The sequence below is a fragment of the Opisthocomus hoazin genome, chromosome 3 (genome assembly GCF_030867145.1).
Source record: "Opisthocomus hoazin isolate bOpiHoa1 chromosome 3, bOpiHoa1.hap1, whole genome shotgun sequence".
Lineage (NCBI taxonomy): Eukaryota > Metazoa > Chordata > Aves > Opisthocomiformes > Opisthocomidae > Opisthocomus > Opisthocomus hoazin.
The window spans coordinates 61631361-61650127 of NC_134416.1; the positions used below are offsets into that span (position 1 = coordinate 61631361).

The 18767-nt window shown below is 38.0% G+C and overlaps 1 protein-coding gene across 1 annotated transcript in view; it reads left to right on the forward strand.

The window, feature by feature from the left end:
- Positions 1-3735, forward strand: part of CEP192 (centrosomal protein 192) — a 91223-nt gene extending 87488 nt beyond the window's left edge. Inside the window, exon 53 of the mRNA XM_075417258.1 lies at positions 3261-3735. Within this exon, the coding sequence (XP_075273373.1) occupies positions 3261-3399 (139 nt within the window). The 3' untranslated portion in view covers positions 3400-3735. The remainder of the gene's footprint in view (positions 1-3260) is intronic.
- The last annotated feature ends 15032 nt before the right edge of the window (positions 3736-18767 follow it).

Consider the following 18767-nt stretch of genomic DNA (forward strand, 5'->3'; position numbering starts at 1 on the left):
GTACCACCTACCTATATTTTTGGACCAGAAAAGTGTCATGTAGTAAAACATGGTCTGTTGCATGCTCTTGTTTTTGTGGGCCAAATTTGAAAGCAATCCTGTGTCATCAAGTTTTAAATCTGGATAATGGAATTGCAAGTTCGTATTTGTATTTACTATCAAGAATCTGACCTTCAGAAGTTGGTATAGTGGCTTGCCAGTACTTGTTCCATTGGTTATGTCAGCACAAGTACCAACATGTAGCACTGCTGTTCCATTACGACAGTTTGCTCAGTTGAAAATAGTAATGGGATTTATCCAAATAGGATATCTTGCAACCAACACTCTGGCAAAAAAAAACAAAAAAAAGAATTTTTATAATTTTCACTAAATATCTTAAAGCGTATATTTTGGTTTTGTTTTTTAACCAGAGAGGAGTCATTTAGCTAATATTATAAGAACTGCAAAGAATGAGTGGGAATGAATTCTGTGTGGAATTCACATTCAAAAGAGGAGTTCTATAAGTTGACACAGTGGAAATTTTTTTTGCTGCAAAGAGAGTATCTTTAACAAGACGCTTCCGAAGTGATGTAAACATATGGATGAAACATTAAAAAACACTTGACTTTTAAAATACCTTTGTCTAAGTTCTGGGAAGGACTATCAGGTTATGTCTATCTAAAAGAAGTTTGAACACTAAGGTGTTCGTGTTGTATTGCCTTCAGAAGCCGTCTGAAATAAGTTGATGACGGGGTAGTGTGTATTTCAGATATTAGTAAAAAGTAAAGCTGTTTTTTGCCTGACTACTTATTTTTGTTTCTAGTAGCCATCATTCTGGGTGTCAGGAATCATTGACGATAGATCTGAGTACTGTGGCTTAGCTGCAGCTTACCCATGCTGTTCCTTTTCAACTTACCTATTGCTGCTATTGTGTTTAGAGGATTACAGTATTAGTTTGTCTATGAAACAAGCTTCAGACATCCCTGATTTCCCAGAAATACCACTTGAAACTGGTACAACAACCTGCAAAGGCCATACAGTATTCATAGACTAATTGAGTTACAGGCATAGTGAAAATGTTGATGTAAAGTAAAACTTTTAGTTAAGAGAAAAACAGTTAATTGCAGAGGAGTCTTGCTTGTCCTGACACTGTTCTTCTGGACTAGTTTCTGGCTACTGTACTTGAGAAAAATCTTCCAGGTTGCTTCATTTCTAAGAACATTTATGCTGTGTAGTAGCCCAAAGAGCTGTTGTAGCTGGTGTCTGAACTTTCCCATTTTGTTAGCTGAAGAAAATGGAAATAGCAACTTTCCCTTTGGATTAGGAAGCATGAGAATTCAAGTATGTTGAGCCTTATCCTGATTGTGAGAAATCAACTGACTGCTGCAAAATAAACTAAGTAATGTCTGACTAATTCTGTTTTTAGAGAAGGAACGATGATGTGTATAGCGCCAACCCAATGGACACCTGAATTTAGAGGTCAAATGGAATTGAATGTAGCTGTCATATGCTAAGAAACTGTGTTCTGCCTCGGTATCGAGGTCATATAATACATATTCTGGAAATTAATATTTGACAGCCAGATGCAGCCATCTCTTTGGAAGAGCATTACATAACTTACTGTTAAGTTTCTAGTAGTGTAAGTTTGAGTTTGGTTTTATTGTTCCTTCTGTGTTAGGATATGTAAGGAAGCATACATGAGATTATGGAGATTATGATACAGATGTGTGCATCCCTCCTGACTTTCTACTGAATTTACTTTTATTTTTGTAAATTCTCAGGTGGCCTGGTTGTATGCAGCTTCAGACCAGCTTCAGACTCTAGTCTTACTAAAATTTGTGTTTTCTAATATAATGCATCTGTTACAGATTAAGTAGTCACACTGATGTTCTTCATTTATAAAATAGATTTTTAAAAATTAAGCTGAGCAAATATCTTCATCCCATATATTATCAATGGATAAAGAGACAGAGCATGCCAAGTTTGTTATATGACACTCAGCAATCAAGTGTGAGACTTGAAACCATGACCTGGCTGCACTCCTTTGCTGTATTGTTGATTGTAGTTCAGTACAACATAATCAGTGCTTTGTTTTTGAACTAACCCAATTAAAAAAAATGCAGTAGTATACCAGTCTTTATTCTGAAAGTGTGTACTCTTAAGTTACTTGATTGACCAGGATCTTTTAAAAAAAAGTTAGGGTGGGGACGACACCACGTAAAAATACATTTGCTAGTGTGACTATTTTAGCACCAAGGATGATACAAAACAAATGAGGCTGGGATCAGGCTTATATGTAGGGCCAATATTATGATTTCCAAATGTTAGGAGAAGGGTAAGAGCACAGACTGATTATGATAGGTTGGCTTAGTAGAGGAAAGGAAGATGAAAAGATAGGAACAAAATAAGAAAAAATAGGGAAAATAAGCATAATCTAGAGGACATTGGATAATACTAAATACTGTGAAAGGGCGAAAACTGAAGCTACAATAAAAGAAAACAAAGCTGTCTTTTCCTTCTTTGTCTTACCAAGTGATGCTGTTCATTTTTCCTTCTTGCAACGTGTGTCTGTTACTGTTACCTGTCTGTCAATGCTGGATATTTCCATTGGATGCCATGGGATCCAGTAGGCTGCCACTCAGCATTTCCAGCTTGTTGCTTTTATGACTTATATTTTTAAAACATTCACTTTAGGCTTTTGACAATTAAGACAGGCGCCTGTCAGATTTGGTATGGTTTTTCTGCAATCTGAATAGAAGAGGAATTATATAACCTAAAAAGGTGTAATGTAAGATCTTTAACACATAGTTTGAGGATGGGTATATTGCCTTGCAATGATTCAGCAAAATATTTCTTAATGTGGAGGCAATTAGAAGTAATTGAAATTATTTTACTAGCTTCAAATTGGTAGAATTTAAAAAAGAACTGGAAATTTTAGTGTACTTGTCACATGACTTCTGAAGGGAAGAAATGTAGTAACTTTGCTCTAAATATAGTTCACGCAATGTCGATATTACTGCAAAGAGGCAGACCAAACGTATGTAAACTAGCAGCAATAAAGTATTGTAGTACTTTGTATAATCAGTAGGAAAGAATGGCCTTTACAATCAAAGTCCCTCAGAAGAATAATAGACAATCAAATCTATAAAAATAATCCTGATGATCCCGTGCATGTCTAATATACTGTTTTGGTGAAAATCAAAACTAGAGAAGAATTTCTCTATCTGGTAGGATTTACTTGTTTATTAACAATGAATATGGACACAATTGCCTTTTTATAGATCCCATCACTACATCAATGTGCCAGTCCAGTTCAAGCCAAAGGCAGAAGGAAAATTTGAAGGTCTCTTCGTTGTGCTGACGACCAAAGATGGCTCAGTTAATATTCGGCTATGTGGTAAAGCTATTGCAAAAAAATAGAACAGTTTTGTAACTGTTTATAATCATTTATAACAGTTTATGCCATTTAAAATATTCAAAGACTTGCTACTACATTTCTGTACTAATGTCCTACTTGTTTTGCCCTGTGATGCTGCTTTGATGGAAAGTCTTCTGTAAAACTAATTATGGTGCTTGTTTTTCAAATCTGTTTTCATAGTAAAAACACTGAGAAATAATGTATGTTTTAAAGTTATCATGCTCTAATTTATGTTTCTGCACTTTTGTTGAAAAGGGAAGTTTTCTATTTTTGCCTTTGTTAGGAATATCTAAATACTGATATATTTTATTTTAAGCATTGTAAATACAGAAATAAAATCTATGCGTCAACAGTTGATTCTACCTCATTTCTATCTTTGGTTAGAGGATTCCTTGCTGTGGGTAAGGGATCAAGCTGCCTCCTCTTAGGCAATGCTAGTTTTTTGGAGGGCTTTGGGGAGCAGGGGGAGGGATTGCAGTACAGAAGCTGACCTGTTGGTATCATGTCTTGATCTGGTAAAGCTGGGACCCGACTGATGATCTGACAATCAGCTCCCTAACTTTTTATGCAGTTCAGCGGCAGACATAAGCATTGTTTTTAACTCTAACAATGTAAAAACAGTGTAAATTAAACATGAGCAATATTGCCTTCAGTCCTCCAGAATGATTCATCTAACCCAGTATTCTGTTTCTAACAGTGGTGAAGAGAGAGAGATGACATAAGCCTGGCAGCTGCCTTTGGTTCACTTCACTTGCATTTCCTCAGCATCCGCAGTTGCAGGGTTAGGGATGGGAGGTAGATTCCCACCTATCCCTTTTTTTCCCATTTATGGACCTGTTTGTGAATTTATCTGTTCACCTTTCTGAACCCTTTTGACGCTTTGTTTCCATAACTTCATGTGGCAGTAAACTCTGAAAGTTCACTGTGTCCTCTTTTGACAAAACTTTTATTTTTTGTATGCTAAACTGGCTTCTTTCTAATTTTGTTGAGTACTCTCCAGTTCTCATCTTGTAGGATTCAATGAACAGTCAGCTTACCCATTGTTAACCACGTCCTTTGTACCCTTTGGCTCTGTCTGATGTTTTATTTCTGTAGCATGGAGCTGTATGTCTGAAGTTGCCTTAAGCTAGAAACATAGCTTTTTGACAGTATAGTTCTGTCATAGCTTGTGTACATTATTCATTTCTTTGGGTTTGTGGAAGTGTAAGTGAAATTCCTTTCAATATGAGATTGTTTGTTTAGCTGCATTTTCAAGCAACTGAAATTTGAAAAAAAAATGGGAGGAAAAACCTGAAGTACCCAGTGCATTGCCACCAATATTATGTTACAGTATACTAAATCTGCTTTTTCTTCACAAAACGTTGTTTCTCAACAGTCTGGAAACCAGAAAGGGAAGATTTAGTAAAAGAAAATAAACTAGACATCAGAAGACTTGCCACCTCCTTATTCTTACATCAACATGTAAGCTCCTGATCATGTTCTTGCCCTCTCTCTGCTGGATGTTGCTTGCACATTCCCTAGTTGGTGTGATGCCTTTGTACTTCTTCTGAATACAGAATTGGAATGGAGAGAATCTTCTGTCTGCTGCCTTACCTCAACAGGCTTGGCTGCTTTGTTTGAGAAAGGCCTTAGCGTCCAAAAGCCTACGTTGGTTCAGTTTTAGAAGCACAACCAGAAGTGTCTTCCAGAGCTGGAGAAAAGACTCAGCTCAATGTCACAATCTTCAAAGTCTTTGCATTTTCTAGTTGAGTATCTTCTGTTTGCCCTCTGTTCTGAAGTTGTTCTTGCCTCTTGCTAGTCTAGAATAATCCTCGTGTGAGGCAGGTAGTATGGACTTCATGTCATTAGCTCCAACTGTTCTACAGATTCTCTTCTGTTGTTTCATGTTGTGTGTTAATGTAGCTAAAGTCTTACTTATTGAAAAGAAGACTTGTGATTTGCTGTTCATGGAAGTATGTTCACTGTACATTTACTACCCTAGCAGCTATTCTTGACCATCTGCTTAAACCTGACATTCTAATAAGCTGTGCAGTTTAGTCTTACATGCTTGACTTGATTGATGGTAGTCTTTTCTGAACCAGTTTCTGAAGGGATTGATAAACTTCTACCTTTTTCTCAGGGACCTTGGTTTCTCAGTAGAAATTGTCTTTAGATGAGTGACTGTTAATAATGAAACTGGATCACTGAGGAGGAAGGATCACTATCTGTTAGTAAGAGATATGTGATTTTGTGGCTTTTGCTATCTATTGGGAAGTTTTTAGTAGTCTTTTCTACAAGGTTTAGATGACGGTCCCTCCTGTGGTAAGATTCTTCATAACACTGGTTTCCATAAGGATAAAATAACTCTTAGAACACATCCAAAATTTTTGTCAAAGATCAATTGTGATATCGGTTTATTCCAGATTATTTTACCTCTAAATTTCAATCTTACAGAATTAAACCTTCATCACTTTGATGCTGGACTGGCCTCTGTTCCTTCTATATTACTAAGACAAGCCTGTTTAGAAAGATGCCTTGTTTCTGTCTGTGCCAAAGGAGTTGAAACGGCTGTCAGTATTGGCACAGAGAATTCCCCCCTATATAGTGGTCTTTGTAAAAGAGTGCCTTTGAATTGCAATACGAAACCCCAATTATGGATAGTTGTTTATTTGGTCTAAATTCAGAATTGTCTTTGTGTGCTGTTCCTGTGACAGAGCTGCTGTCTGGGACTCTGTTTACGCTTCTGTTACAGGCTTTTCTTGAATTCTTGAGATGAGAAGAACTGGGAGGAATGGTTATGCATTCTTTCCTGTGTTGCCGCCTGGACTGGGCATAAGGGAGGAAAAGGGTGCAGAATGTGCTGCTGTGGATACTCTCAGCTGAATTGTGCTTGTGTGTGTGTGTAGATGTGTAAATATATATATGGGTGAAACACATTTTGTAAAGTATGAGCAAATGATCTGCCCTCATTATCCAAGAGAATCGTGGTTTGCAGGTGATGCTAAATATTCTGGCATCTGTTTGCAGCCCATTTTGCTTGATTCGCTTCTTAATAACAATGACTTTCTTTGCAGTGTGAAGACGAATTTACAGGCTGGTAGCTCCATGACCAGACTCTGTACTGGAGAATGTCCCTACAACACTTGTCCCAGCAGTTGTTTTGGCTGTTTGAATTATATTGCTATGCTTGTACTCATATGACAAATCACAATGATTCCAGGTGATGTAAGAAGCATAGTTAATCTAATATTTTAGCTGTTCTACTCCTTAGGCTCTTGTTTCACAAGTATTTAACAGAAGTTTCTGTTAGTACTACATGATGTGTAAATAACCTACCTGCTGAAGAACAAACTGTGCATGACTTCCCCCCCCCCCCCCCAAATTTAAGTACCCCCTTACTATTTTGGTATGGTTACAAGTCATTGGATGTATTGGCAATAATTATCATCTCTAGACTTGGACGTTGTCATATATGGGTAAAGCAAATTATCTCTAGGAAAAGATGAGCTCTAGTGTGTGCAATGCAAACTTGAAGACAGGGTTTTTTTGTTGTTGTTGTTTTGTCTTTTTTTTTTTTTATGAGGAAGAGGAAAGGGGTACATCATTTGAAGCCCAAGTCTTTGATAGACAGTTGATTCGTCAGTTCTGGATGAAGTTTTTCCCCAGTAAAGAAGTTGCAAGAGCTGGAGCATAGCTAATGTATTTTTACTTGCAAAGTGAGAACATCAGTGGGACTTCAAAGGTCTTGAGGAAGTCACTTCAAACTGCTTCCATTCCTAGTCCATAGAACGTGACTGCTTCCTTTCCTCATGGTTGCTTTACCTATGTAGTACACTTTTGTAGTCAAGACTTGCTTGGAGTTGTCCAGCGCTTACTATGAAGGAGCCCTGATCTCTGTCTCTACATCTTTTAGGGATACAGAAAAACAGAATAATTCTGACCAATTCTCAAAGACTGCAGATTTGATTAAAAGTTTAAACCGTGATACTTTTGACCAAAGAATCGGAATTAGCTTTGGGTGTAATTCCTCTCTCATTTTGGTCATTGTCAGTTTTGAAACTTTTTTCAGTTTTCTCCTGTTGTTGGATGCAATCCTTTGTCTCAGACTGGGAAAATTGGCTCAAACAGACCAAGCAGGCAAACTTAAAACAAGAAAACCCCAAACTATGTCTCTTTAATTATAGTAATCTTACTTGTTGGTTTTAAGATTAACCAGAGAGAAAATTCAGAAATAAATTATTTTTAAAAATTCATTAAGTGTCTGGCACTGAGGATGTCTTTGTACCTGCTCAGCCTAATTGGGATATTAGTAATCATAATTATTCAACAGCTTTGTAAAGTTTTCACATCATTGACTACAAATGGAGGTATAATACATTCTGTACACGTGCTTCAGTGTGTTTTGGAGATTGTTGCCCTGGCATCTGAAACTAATTAGTGTTCAGAAAACCTACTAAAGGTGCATATCGAGGCCTGGCTGTCTAGAATATTATTTTGATCATATAAAAGATTAAAATGGTACAGAGAATTTTGTGAAGTTTTTTTGGTGTGTAAAGTAGAGTCTTAAAGACTTTGGGACATTTCTGTGGTAGGAATGCCTGTTAGGTGAAATGCTGGTATGTTCTTACTCCTGTGATTAGTGGAGGAGTTGGAGGGCTGCAGGGCTATCAGAGTTCACTATGTGGTTAGTAGTTACTGTATCTTATATATATATATATGAAGTATCTTAGCTTTCTATATTGTAGCATCTTTGGAAATGAGAAAAGGCATTATGGGAACAAATGTCCTTGGCAGCTAATGAACGAGTGGGCATTTGACGTAAGATCAGTTGTCCCTGGGACTCTAATTGAATATCCTCACTTTCATTGAGGGCTATCTTGTTCTAACTTCTCCCCCCCAAATAGATAATAGAAGTTCATGCCTTGCTGCTTTCATTGTATAGTATAGATGAAGGCTGAGCATGTCTTATAATCAGTAAGACAGACATGAAACATTTGTGTGAAGAATCCACCTTCCTGCAATGATGCCTCATACTCAGTAAGAAAGATGACTGCTAATAATTTAAGGCAATGTTTGTATCATACTAATTTTCTCACCCAAGTTTACCAGTTAAGTAGAATATTGATTCTAGCTTCACATTTGAAAATTGTAGTTGGCATTAACAGTAGAAGAGATTATTCCTCAATGTGCTTATTAACATTAATGAATTTTTTTCATTACAACACTGCATTACAATACATCATGTAACATGGAGTCTGTGTTACAGATTCTGGGGGAGTAGTAACTTAAAGTACAGATTAAACAAGTATTGCAAGCTGGAACGTGACAGAGTAAAACCAGGGTTTTCTTTAAACTTTTTCTTCATTTACTTAAACCGCTCCTTAAACCTTTTCAAACTTAATGTAATGTTGTGCTGAATCTGTAGTAACAATATGATAACCTTACTTGTGGCATAAGAAAGCCAGGAGAAAATGAACAGCTCAGCTTTCAATAACATACCGTTTCACCACAAAGCATTCCGAAGCATATCCTTCAAGCTCGCAAGCTTTATTTTTGCTGTATGATTGTTTGAGGAAACTTACACCTGCAGTTTTCAGATGTAATATCAGATGGATATAAAGCATTTAGATTAATTTTCTGTAAATATTATTTTATTATCTCTGAAAACTGGATGCCTGAGTGGTATATTTTGGCTGTAGACATTCCAATTTGAAAATAGTAGTTTGATTTCTGCCCCTTCTCTGTGATTCTGGGATGTGTAATTTCTGAAGCTGTTCAAGAGCTCAGAAAGATACAACTAAATTGTTCTGAATATTCAGTATATTTAGGAAATTCTGCTTCATCCCTATTCCAAAAATTCTTATCCTTTTTTTAATAAGGGGAAAAAAAATTAAGTCAGTGCTGACAGACGAAGCTTTTAATGTAGGAATACCACTTAAAAACCTGGAATTTGTAAAGTATAAGGTATAAGACACTTTGTAAAGCACTCTACCTTAATATTTTTCCTGATTAGTGTATTCATTACTGCTTTTGTATTAGCCAATTATTTGTAATACTAATCCATGCCTTTATGGCTCAAAATGCTGAATTCTGAAATAATTTGTGCTTGATTCCAGTGGCAGCTTGTTGTCTGGCAATGACGTTTTCAGGTATAGCTTTCTTCACAGGCTCTCATCTATTGCCACCTGCCTAAACCTGACAGTTGAGCACCAGCTGGGAGTTATGTCCCGGAGAAGCATAAAAGGGCTGGAGAGAGACAAAATGATCTATCAAGTCCTACTTGTAAGCCAGGTCTCCAAACATGCGTTTTCTACTCTATAAATTCAAAATTAAAATACTAATGGGTGTTCTTTTGTATGCATCCAACAATTGGTTCATTAGGTAGGTATGTACAAAGAGGCTCTGCTTGTCAATGCTGTTTGGCTCTAAAAGGAGGAAAAATCGGTGGGGGTTAGGCTAGTCGCGAAATGCCCCCACCCCTTTTTTACCTTCCTTCCATGTTTGTTCTGTGAAGCTGGCGGTAGGTAATACTCATCCTGCATAGAGCTGGTTTTCATTGTGAGTATTCTGTCACTAGTCACAGCTGTCAGGTATGTCAGTCATGTAGTATTGTGGTGGTGTCAGAGACATAATCAGAGAGATTAGGTGGACACAAAGAGCTCTGAATGAGGTGGTAATTGCGTTCAGGGGGAAAAGAGAGTTGAAGAAAGAAACTTTCCTTTCTCACAAGATCCATTAAAGAGGTGACAGCTAATATATTAAAGCTGGAACAAGATAATTGTGGTAAGAATCTTTGTGTGTTCTCCCTAAAATGCAGTGTGCTCACAATAAATATTCAAATGCTTAATTTGTGTTGTGAATACCAGATAACCATTTACAGTGAAATGCAACCTCTTTCTAAAAGTTTAAATTCATTGCCAAGAATGTTCTAGGAACAGTTATAAAACTCAAAAGGAATATTGGTACTATACTGAATCACAAAAATGCCATCTTATGAAAGCTTCTTTGCAGGGATTTTCTTCAAATTGGCCTAAGTGATGGAAAAGAAATACTGAGATGCCAGCCATGGGCGGTGCTCTTCCAGACTTTGTCTGAGTAGCACTGTGAATAGTACTTCTCAACCTCCTCTTTTTTTTTCCTTTTCCTTTCTTTTTTTTTTTAAACAGACTACTCGAGTATCTCTTTACATTACACTTGTGCGGTATTAATGCCATGCTTCAGAGTTGCTACTTACCTGTAGCATCCAGGAAGGAATTCCCCTTCCACTCTGAAAGGATTTTGTGGGGGGTTTTTTTGACTTGGGAGGTTTTTTTTTGTTTTGTTTTGGTTTGTTTGTTTGCTTTTTTTTGTCCTCTCTTCCCTCCCTACCATCTCCTGAAGCACTGAAGATTGCTACAAGTGCACACACAAGGTTGGCAGAGCATACTGTGGTTTTCTTTGGCAGTGAAGTCTTTTAGGCACCTGGTCAGCGTATCTTGCTTCCTGTCACTAGATTTCGGGTCGAGTCCTCTGTCCCCTCTAGTCCAAATAGGCAGGGATAAACTTGGTTTTAATTTCTGCTTCATGGTTTGAACCTTTTCCTTTGTACTTCTGGGAGCTCTTTAAAATCTCAGCTATTGCAAGGACTTAGGAAACTGTTGATCTCTACTCTCTCCTGCTCTTATGCTAGGGCTCATATATTGTAGACTTTGGTCATTTAGTGTGGGCCAGTGGATTCCTAGCCAAATAGGATGCTAGGGGAAAAAAAGTCAACAGCTTTTGGAGTATTATGTACAAACAGAAGAGATGTTACATGGACCTTCCTGAGTTAGGAATTAATTCCATGGCTGGCTGCGATTGTGGAAAAATAAGCTTCAGTGACCAACACTCTGTTCTTTATGATCCCGGTGAACAGCTATATGGATTCCCTGGCGTTACACAGCTGCTGACATATTGAATGGTTAATCTGAAATCAACAGCACTGCTGAGTATTTTTCACTACTGATGAGTAAAAGATTTAGAAGTAACGAGTATAAAAGCTAAAAGCAACTACTAGTGGCACAATCAGTCCCACAACAAATTTAAATAATTTCAGACACCCTTCATCCATTGTACCCCTTGCCATCAGAAAACATGAAAAACCCAGTTTCATTTCTGTCCATCAACTTCTTTGTATCTTGCTAGAATTCCAGTGTTGACTGAAGTATAAATCCAGTCTGGCAATCTTTCCTCACAGAACTCTCACATGCTTCAGTGATGACTGTGTATAAGAAATGTACAAGAAATGCCATGTTAGACCCTACCATGATAAATTTTTCATGTCTTCCTTAACATTCAAAACAATACTTTTCCATTTTCTTTTGCAGCACCAAGTTCTAGTAAACCTTAGAATGTAAAATGAGAAACTGGTGATAGCGAGATAACAGTCAGAAAATTTTAACTGACTGATTCTTCATATAAATGAAAGTAGTTTCACATTTCTTGTGGTATTTATGGATGGCAGTGATGGTTTTCCAAGCCTTCTTTTCCTGCTGGCTGTTCTGATTGATACTGAAATGGGTTGAGAACGGTCATCTCCAAAGACAGGGAAAGATTTGACACATTTCCATTGTAACAGTCCTGCAAGTGCTTTTAGGATAGTTGAGCCACCATGCGTTGGTATAATGGATTGATCAGTCCGATTCTTTTGATACAGGTAAATCACTTTGATGCAGGTTAATTCAGGCTGTGTTTATAGAGGTTACTCTGATCCCTTTCTCAGGCTGCTATTATGTGTTTTCAAAGAAACAAAACCCGAAAACCTTCAGAGAATGAAAACCCATTCCTCCTTATTTACAGAATAGTATTTCTTTTAAGCTGGAAGCCTACAAAATAAGTCTTAGGTTTCATCATAATCCGTTATGAGTTTTAAATCTATTTTTTAAGTTGGCAATTTTAAATGGTTCCTGGTGAGTAGAGCCCTGGTGAGCTTCAAAACCACACACAGTTTCAATGAAGCTGTGTGAACCTGCTTCAGAATCTCCGCAAGTTTTCCAAGCTTTTATGCTCTCTTATGGTTTACAGACAAAAACCTACAGGGGTCCCATTTAAAGCCTCCTAGCAGCTAAAAGATAGAGAAAAAATGGCTTTTAAAAAACCTGAAGTACCCTCTTATGAGTGCATTAAAAGCAATTTTGTTTGCTTTCCACTTTCAAAATGCTTCAAGCCGCCAAAGATGCGACGTTAGAAAATGACTTGTGAGTACCAGAGAGAAACAGTCTTTGAAAGTTTGTTCATAGTAAAGGATGATAGGCAAGTGGGGTTTCTGTATTCGGAGAGAAATATCTTGTGTCCTCATACTGCAGATTTTTTTCTTTCTCAATAATCTGTTCAGATGTTCTTCACCTTTATCTTGCAGGTTTTCAGCAATTGTGTGAAAATCAGCTCAGAACATGTTTGTTCCTGTGGATGCTGTCCGCGTTTGGAGACCAGGGCCTCCACGGAGAGGGAAGGGAATGCCAAAGCAATGAAGACTCATAATTTAACCTGCTGGCATGTGTAAGATCCAAAGAGCCAGGAAAAATTTTCTTCCTTTCAGGTAAATCAGGGTGTGTCACCCTGGTGATTCTCTAAAAGCATGTATTGTAGGATTTAGGAGCTTTTAGTATTGGGTTGTGGGTTTTTTAAGTTTTCATTGCAGTGTTTGGTATTAGAGTGGTTTCTTGATTTATTTTCTCTATGGGAAGCATTGGGTGGAAAGGCAAAGTATCAAAATGTCCTCCTCACTTCAATACTGATACAGCTCCTCACAGTTTTCTCTCTTCCTGTGTAAATAAAGACAACAGTGTGGGGTAGACTTTTCACAAAATTCAAGAATATTTGGACCTTGTGTTCTGTTCTAAGCCTCTCTTGGATAAACATGCTTTCCTTTCTGAATTGTTTTGCTGAGCGTTAGGGACAGAAGATTAATTTAATGGAATCTAGAGATGACCTGACAAAACAAATTTTAGTTGAATGTTAAAGTTTATTTTCCAGTGATTTAAACAGATGGTGCCTCCAAGAATCTCTCGGAAAAGCATCTCTTTTGAAGGCTTACCTTGCGTACTTTGTGGTTTCTTCTATGAAATAAAGAGGAATTGTGCATTAGGATCAGAGGGGCATTTCCCGTAGTATGGTGCAGTCTTGGTTTTATTAGAAGTAGAAATTTTACAGATGCAGATTATATAAATATATATGTTGTCATTATCTGAGTATAATTCTACAATATAGTTAACAAACTATTTTTGCTTTTTATAGTTGATTGCGCTGGCAATTCAGAAAAGTCTTTCTTCTAAGTGTAGCATATTTGATATGAAAAACCATGGAGGAAATGGACTAACAGCATTAACTTTTAATGTTTTTAGTTTTAAATTTTTAAACTTCACACATCCACCAGCCCCTTAGCTTTCTCTCTAGGGAGTCAAAAGGAAGAAAGGAAAATTTTGATGCACTTAGTTAGTTGTTGACAATAGTTGAAAATTGAATAAATATTACAAGAATTAAGGAAGTAAAAGAATTAAATGAAAAGACAGAAGTGGTAGTACAAAATATGTAAGCTGTTTTGTCTTTGTGACAAAACAGAAAGCAAGATGTGTGTGAACAGGATGTAAACATAACCTAAGATCATGCGATAAAGATTCTTACCTGGTTTTAATTGTGAGAACACGACGATGAGCTTAAAAACTGTCTCTGGAAAGACTGCTGGCTTACAGGCTAGCAACCTGTTGTGTGGTTGAATAGTAATTTAAGAGGTTTGGTATTTTTGTAAATCAAGTACATTAAATCATGGAATGGAATTTTCAAAGCATTTGCATACCTAGAACAACAATTGGTGCTTAATCTTGCTGTTTAGTTGTATTAACAATTTAACATAGGCAAATAATGTACTTCCCCAAAACTCTTTTGTCGCCCCTTCATATCTGCGTAGTTTTTTCTGGGTTCAAACAGTATGTGTTAGGCAGCTGGTGCATGTAAAGAAGTAATTTCAAAGCCTCTGCTAAACACTGTATTTCTTGCATAGTCTCTGTAGTTTTGTGCACCTTTCTGCCTTGTGGTCACCCTGGGAGTCCTCAGAGGAACTACTGCCATAGCTCCAGGCATCTCTGTGTGGCCTGTAGCAACTAGTCCGTAAAGATTGTCAGTACTTTTGTAAACAAGAAAAGATGTTTGTGAGTTTTAAAAACCCCACCAAACTCCAAAACAGACAAAACCCCATAGAAGAACTGAGGCTGTTTCTCAGAACTGCTTACAATAATACAGAATTACTCAAAAGCATTACCAGACATGAAACCAGCTATGCTGCCCCACTATAGTAGTCACTCTCGTAGGAAGGACCTAGGTAAGATACTTCTGCAGTGCTTCAGAAAGGAGGTTATCGTCATTCTTATTTTATAGCATGGAGTTCTCATCCAGTCTTTTGTAGAAAGATTAATTTTATTTTGTGTAATCGGAAAAGCACATTGAGTGTAGAATGAAATAGAAATTCATATATTGAAATGAAGTTTACGTTTGGAACATTAAAAATAATTTAAAACAGTTTTTTATTTTGGTGCAGTAGAGAATGAGACAGGCGAAAAATGTTAACTTATTGAAGGTAAGGAAGGTGGAAGATCTTTTAAACAAAGGTTTTGGGAAGAGGCTGTGGATACTTTGACACTTGGGTGTGCAGAAAGAGTATTGTTTGTGGATTAAGTAGAAGATGTTAGTTTTAGCAACACAGATGAGTAATATACAGTTTTTCTTGGTTCTAGCAATGTACAGAAAATAAGCTGCCTTTTTAGAAGGCAAAATTGTAGTTTAACAAAGTCATGGGCAAAAGTTATTGTCTGGATCTTGCTATGCTTGCAGAAGAGGTAACTGCCCCTCAGCTGCTTGTCACCATCTTTTCAGCTGGTGATTATCATCATCTCAGATCTGTTCGTTGTGTGTGTTTGTCGTCTTCTAACTTGTCTTGTCAAAACGAGTTAGGTTACAAGACTTTTTCTTTTTTTTTTTGAGTTAACTTAGAAGGCAACAGATTGTGGAACATTTGTAGTAAGAGCCCCTCCAGCAGATAGTCTCTGGCAGAAGGGTGATGACAGGGGGCTGGAGGTTGCAACCTCTTCTGAGCTGGAAGATATTTTTAAGACACATTAGTTATTCCAAAACTTAGGCAGAGGCAAGCATATCTGCTGCACGGGCGGGTGTCTTGGAGACACCCCTCACCCTGGAAAGCTGCTTCTGGCATTTCTACAGCCAGGAGCCACCCATTCTGCTCCCTTCTATAGGCATGTGACTTAGAGCAGAGTGTCAGCATTTAGAGCCTGTTTGGGTCAGAAAAACATGCTGGAGTGGAAAGCAGGCCAGCCTGGAACAGCAATGCCAAGTGTGAGGATGCCTTTGTCAGCTTGATTGAAGACCAGCCCACCTACAGGTGCCATTTTTTCTGAACTTCATGGGACTGGGTTGGAACCCAGATGCTGTTGTCCTCTAACCGCAATACAAAGGGGAACAGCTGCTGCAGCAGTGGCAGCAGAGACTGTGTGGTCTGTTGATGCCCTGCAGTGCATTGCAGTTCTTGAAAACCTGCTTCCTCAGTAATCCAATTTACATATGCTGAAGTGGTAACGTGAAGGTTGTCCTAAGATGCTTTTTTGTTAATTTGGTAACGTGGGAGTTGCATGACAATTGCCTTGGGGAACAGTGGGCTTCATACGCTGCACTGTTGGTGGATGAAGCCCACACTGCTTCCTTGGGCAGATTCTTGTCGTGTGAAAGACTCCTGTGTCAGAGCCCAGGCATGAAGAGGTGCACGTCTGCACCACCAACACTTGCTGGCCAGAGGTAGGTCCCTTTTCGACCTGAACAAAATACTCTATTAGTCACTTTGACACATCAAAACAAAGATTCAAGAAAAAAGCCTGCTATCACTTGGCCAGCTCTGTGAAAAAGATGGTATCCTGCTTCTTAAACAGGCAGGGAAGCAGCCTGTGGTGAGATTGGCTTTTTATGAGCAGCAGTTTTCTGTAGGTAGTGCAGAAATAAGTCACAGGCCTCACCTAATACAGTGAAGCCAACGCAGGTCAGTGTGCTAAAGTATTTGTTCTTCTAGATGCAGGAGTTGAGGACTTACTAGTATGGGAGGCAGTACTTCCTCTCTGCAGAGGAGGAACTCCACAGTGCTTAGCCCAGGTAATGTCCATATCTCAGTATGAAACACCATAAATGTTGATAACTAAAGGAGACATATTTTGATTCCTCTTGCCAAGAATTTGCCCTACTTGATTATCCAGGGGTAGGATGAGGTCCATTTTCTGTGTTAATATGACAGGCCTAAGATCTAGCACATCACATTAATACATGGTCCTTCAAATGGATCTTCTTTGAAGATGAAGATATGTTAGTACTCAGTCCAAAAGCCCAAGAAGTCACGTCAGGAAAAGGAGATAAACAGCTGTGCCAGTAGAGTCAGGTGTGTCAGACACAAACTCTGACACAAAAAAGGCAAACCCAATCTTTTAGATGATCTACAAGTGGAAGTGGTGGGAGTACAAGGGTAGGACTGCATCCCTGGGTCTGCAAGAGCATGAGCTGGAGGAAAGGTGAAAAGTCTGTTCACCTGTTCTGTCATAGGAAGTGTTGATGTGCACCACTACAGCCAACTGAGGAAAGCAGAAGGACCTGTGGTAGGGATAGTCTTTTACTTGGGCTTGCCTTCTGTAGTGATTAGGGTGTGGGCCTAATCTTGTAACTCCACATTCCTGAATCTCTGACTTGAATTGCCAACAACAGCGTATAATCCCAAGGACTTCAGGCTTCATAATAGGATTTACAGAACATGCTGGCTGTTTAACACAGCATCCTTGCATCCAGATCAGTACCGCTATTTCAGCATCAAGCTTCTGTAGATTGTCAGTGTTGATAAGCTGAAACTCTCAAAGCACTCTCAAAGCTAGGTAACACCTTTCTATTGTAGCTAACTCTTGTGATGTTTGTTTGGGAAATGACTCAACTACTCATGTCAGTTCAAGAGTAAGCATTAAGTTGCTGAGACAGTCTGCTTACTGTGATGCTTCTGAAGGAAAGGATTTCTCTTTCAGCTATTGTATCTGGTCATCTCTTATTCACTTTGTTTAGAACTCTGGATGGAAGAGTGACTTGGAAGAAAGTGACTAGCTCAAAAACTGTATTAAGAGTAGTAATATCCGTTACAACAGAAAAGTTCATTTATTGTATGTCCACCATGTTTTCTTCTTAAAAAAAAAAAAAATCAACTATAACACCACCATTTTCTTTCTGAAATTTGCCATTCTGTGACTTACAAATCTAAACAATTTTTAATCAAAACCCTGCAATTGAACAAAAAAGCTACATATAATATGTCTTTGCAGAACTTAAAAAAGACCATGCAGCAGAAAATATCACCACCAACCATTAAAATAAACAGGTGTTCCTGAAGGTGCAGCTGAATATTCCTGTCTAAAAGACATTTTTAATCCCTTTCTGAGATGAAATTTTGTAAGGGAACTGGAGGCCAGCTGATCGTAAAAGGCTTATTATGAGGCCGAGACATTGTTGGGGCTGGATACTCCTTGAATGGCATCTCGATGTCAGCCTAGCCCCGTGCTGATTTTGCTTTCTTTCTCATTCTTAGGGAATAGCTAAATGACTCGCATTCTTCTTCCTGTTGATGAGGTAAATTGTAAACATCCCTCTAGACTCCCAGATTCACCTTCTAGAGTGATCTGTCTCAGCTGTGGCAATGCAAAGTTTCTTTCACACAATTAATGGGACAATTATATTAGAATGATGAGATCATGCCTTTTGCTGAAAAGAATAGAGATCTTTCATGAACAAAGAAAGCTTTATTTAAATCTTTGCAAATAAAGCACCATTTTGTTCAGTGAAAGTGGGTGACGGCTACAATTTGGGTAGGCACAGCATGGCATGAAGGTGAACTCACTTGGTAGAGTGGTAGGTAGAGCTTTTGGGTGGCTGTCTCAGAACAAAATAAGCAATGTTTTGGGTTTTTTTTCCTGCTTGCTCTGACTATTAGAGTAGTGTGCAGGCAGTTCTAGTATTGCCTAAGAAAACCTAAGACTGTTGAAAGTAATTTCATTTGTTTGCCAAACAAATGTGGAAAACCTATCTTGGTCTTTTCCAGTGTATCAGGACTTTTCATGTAGGTAGATATTGTGCATGTAAATCAAATTGTAGTGGTGGACGGCTCTTTACTTGGAGAACTGTTGAGACTCATAAACTGATCCTGAGTTACAAGCCACATCCAAACAGAAACATGGAAAATATTTCTGCTCTTGATTGTTTAGGCTTATGTGTTTGTATGAGAGGAAACCCAATGACATTGCTAAGAGAAATACGTGAGTCTGAGATATTTTTACAATTCTTTCTTTAAGCT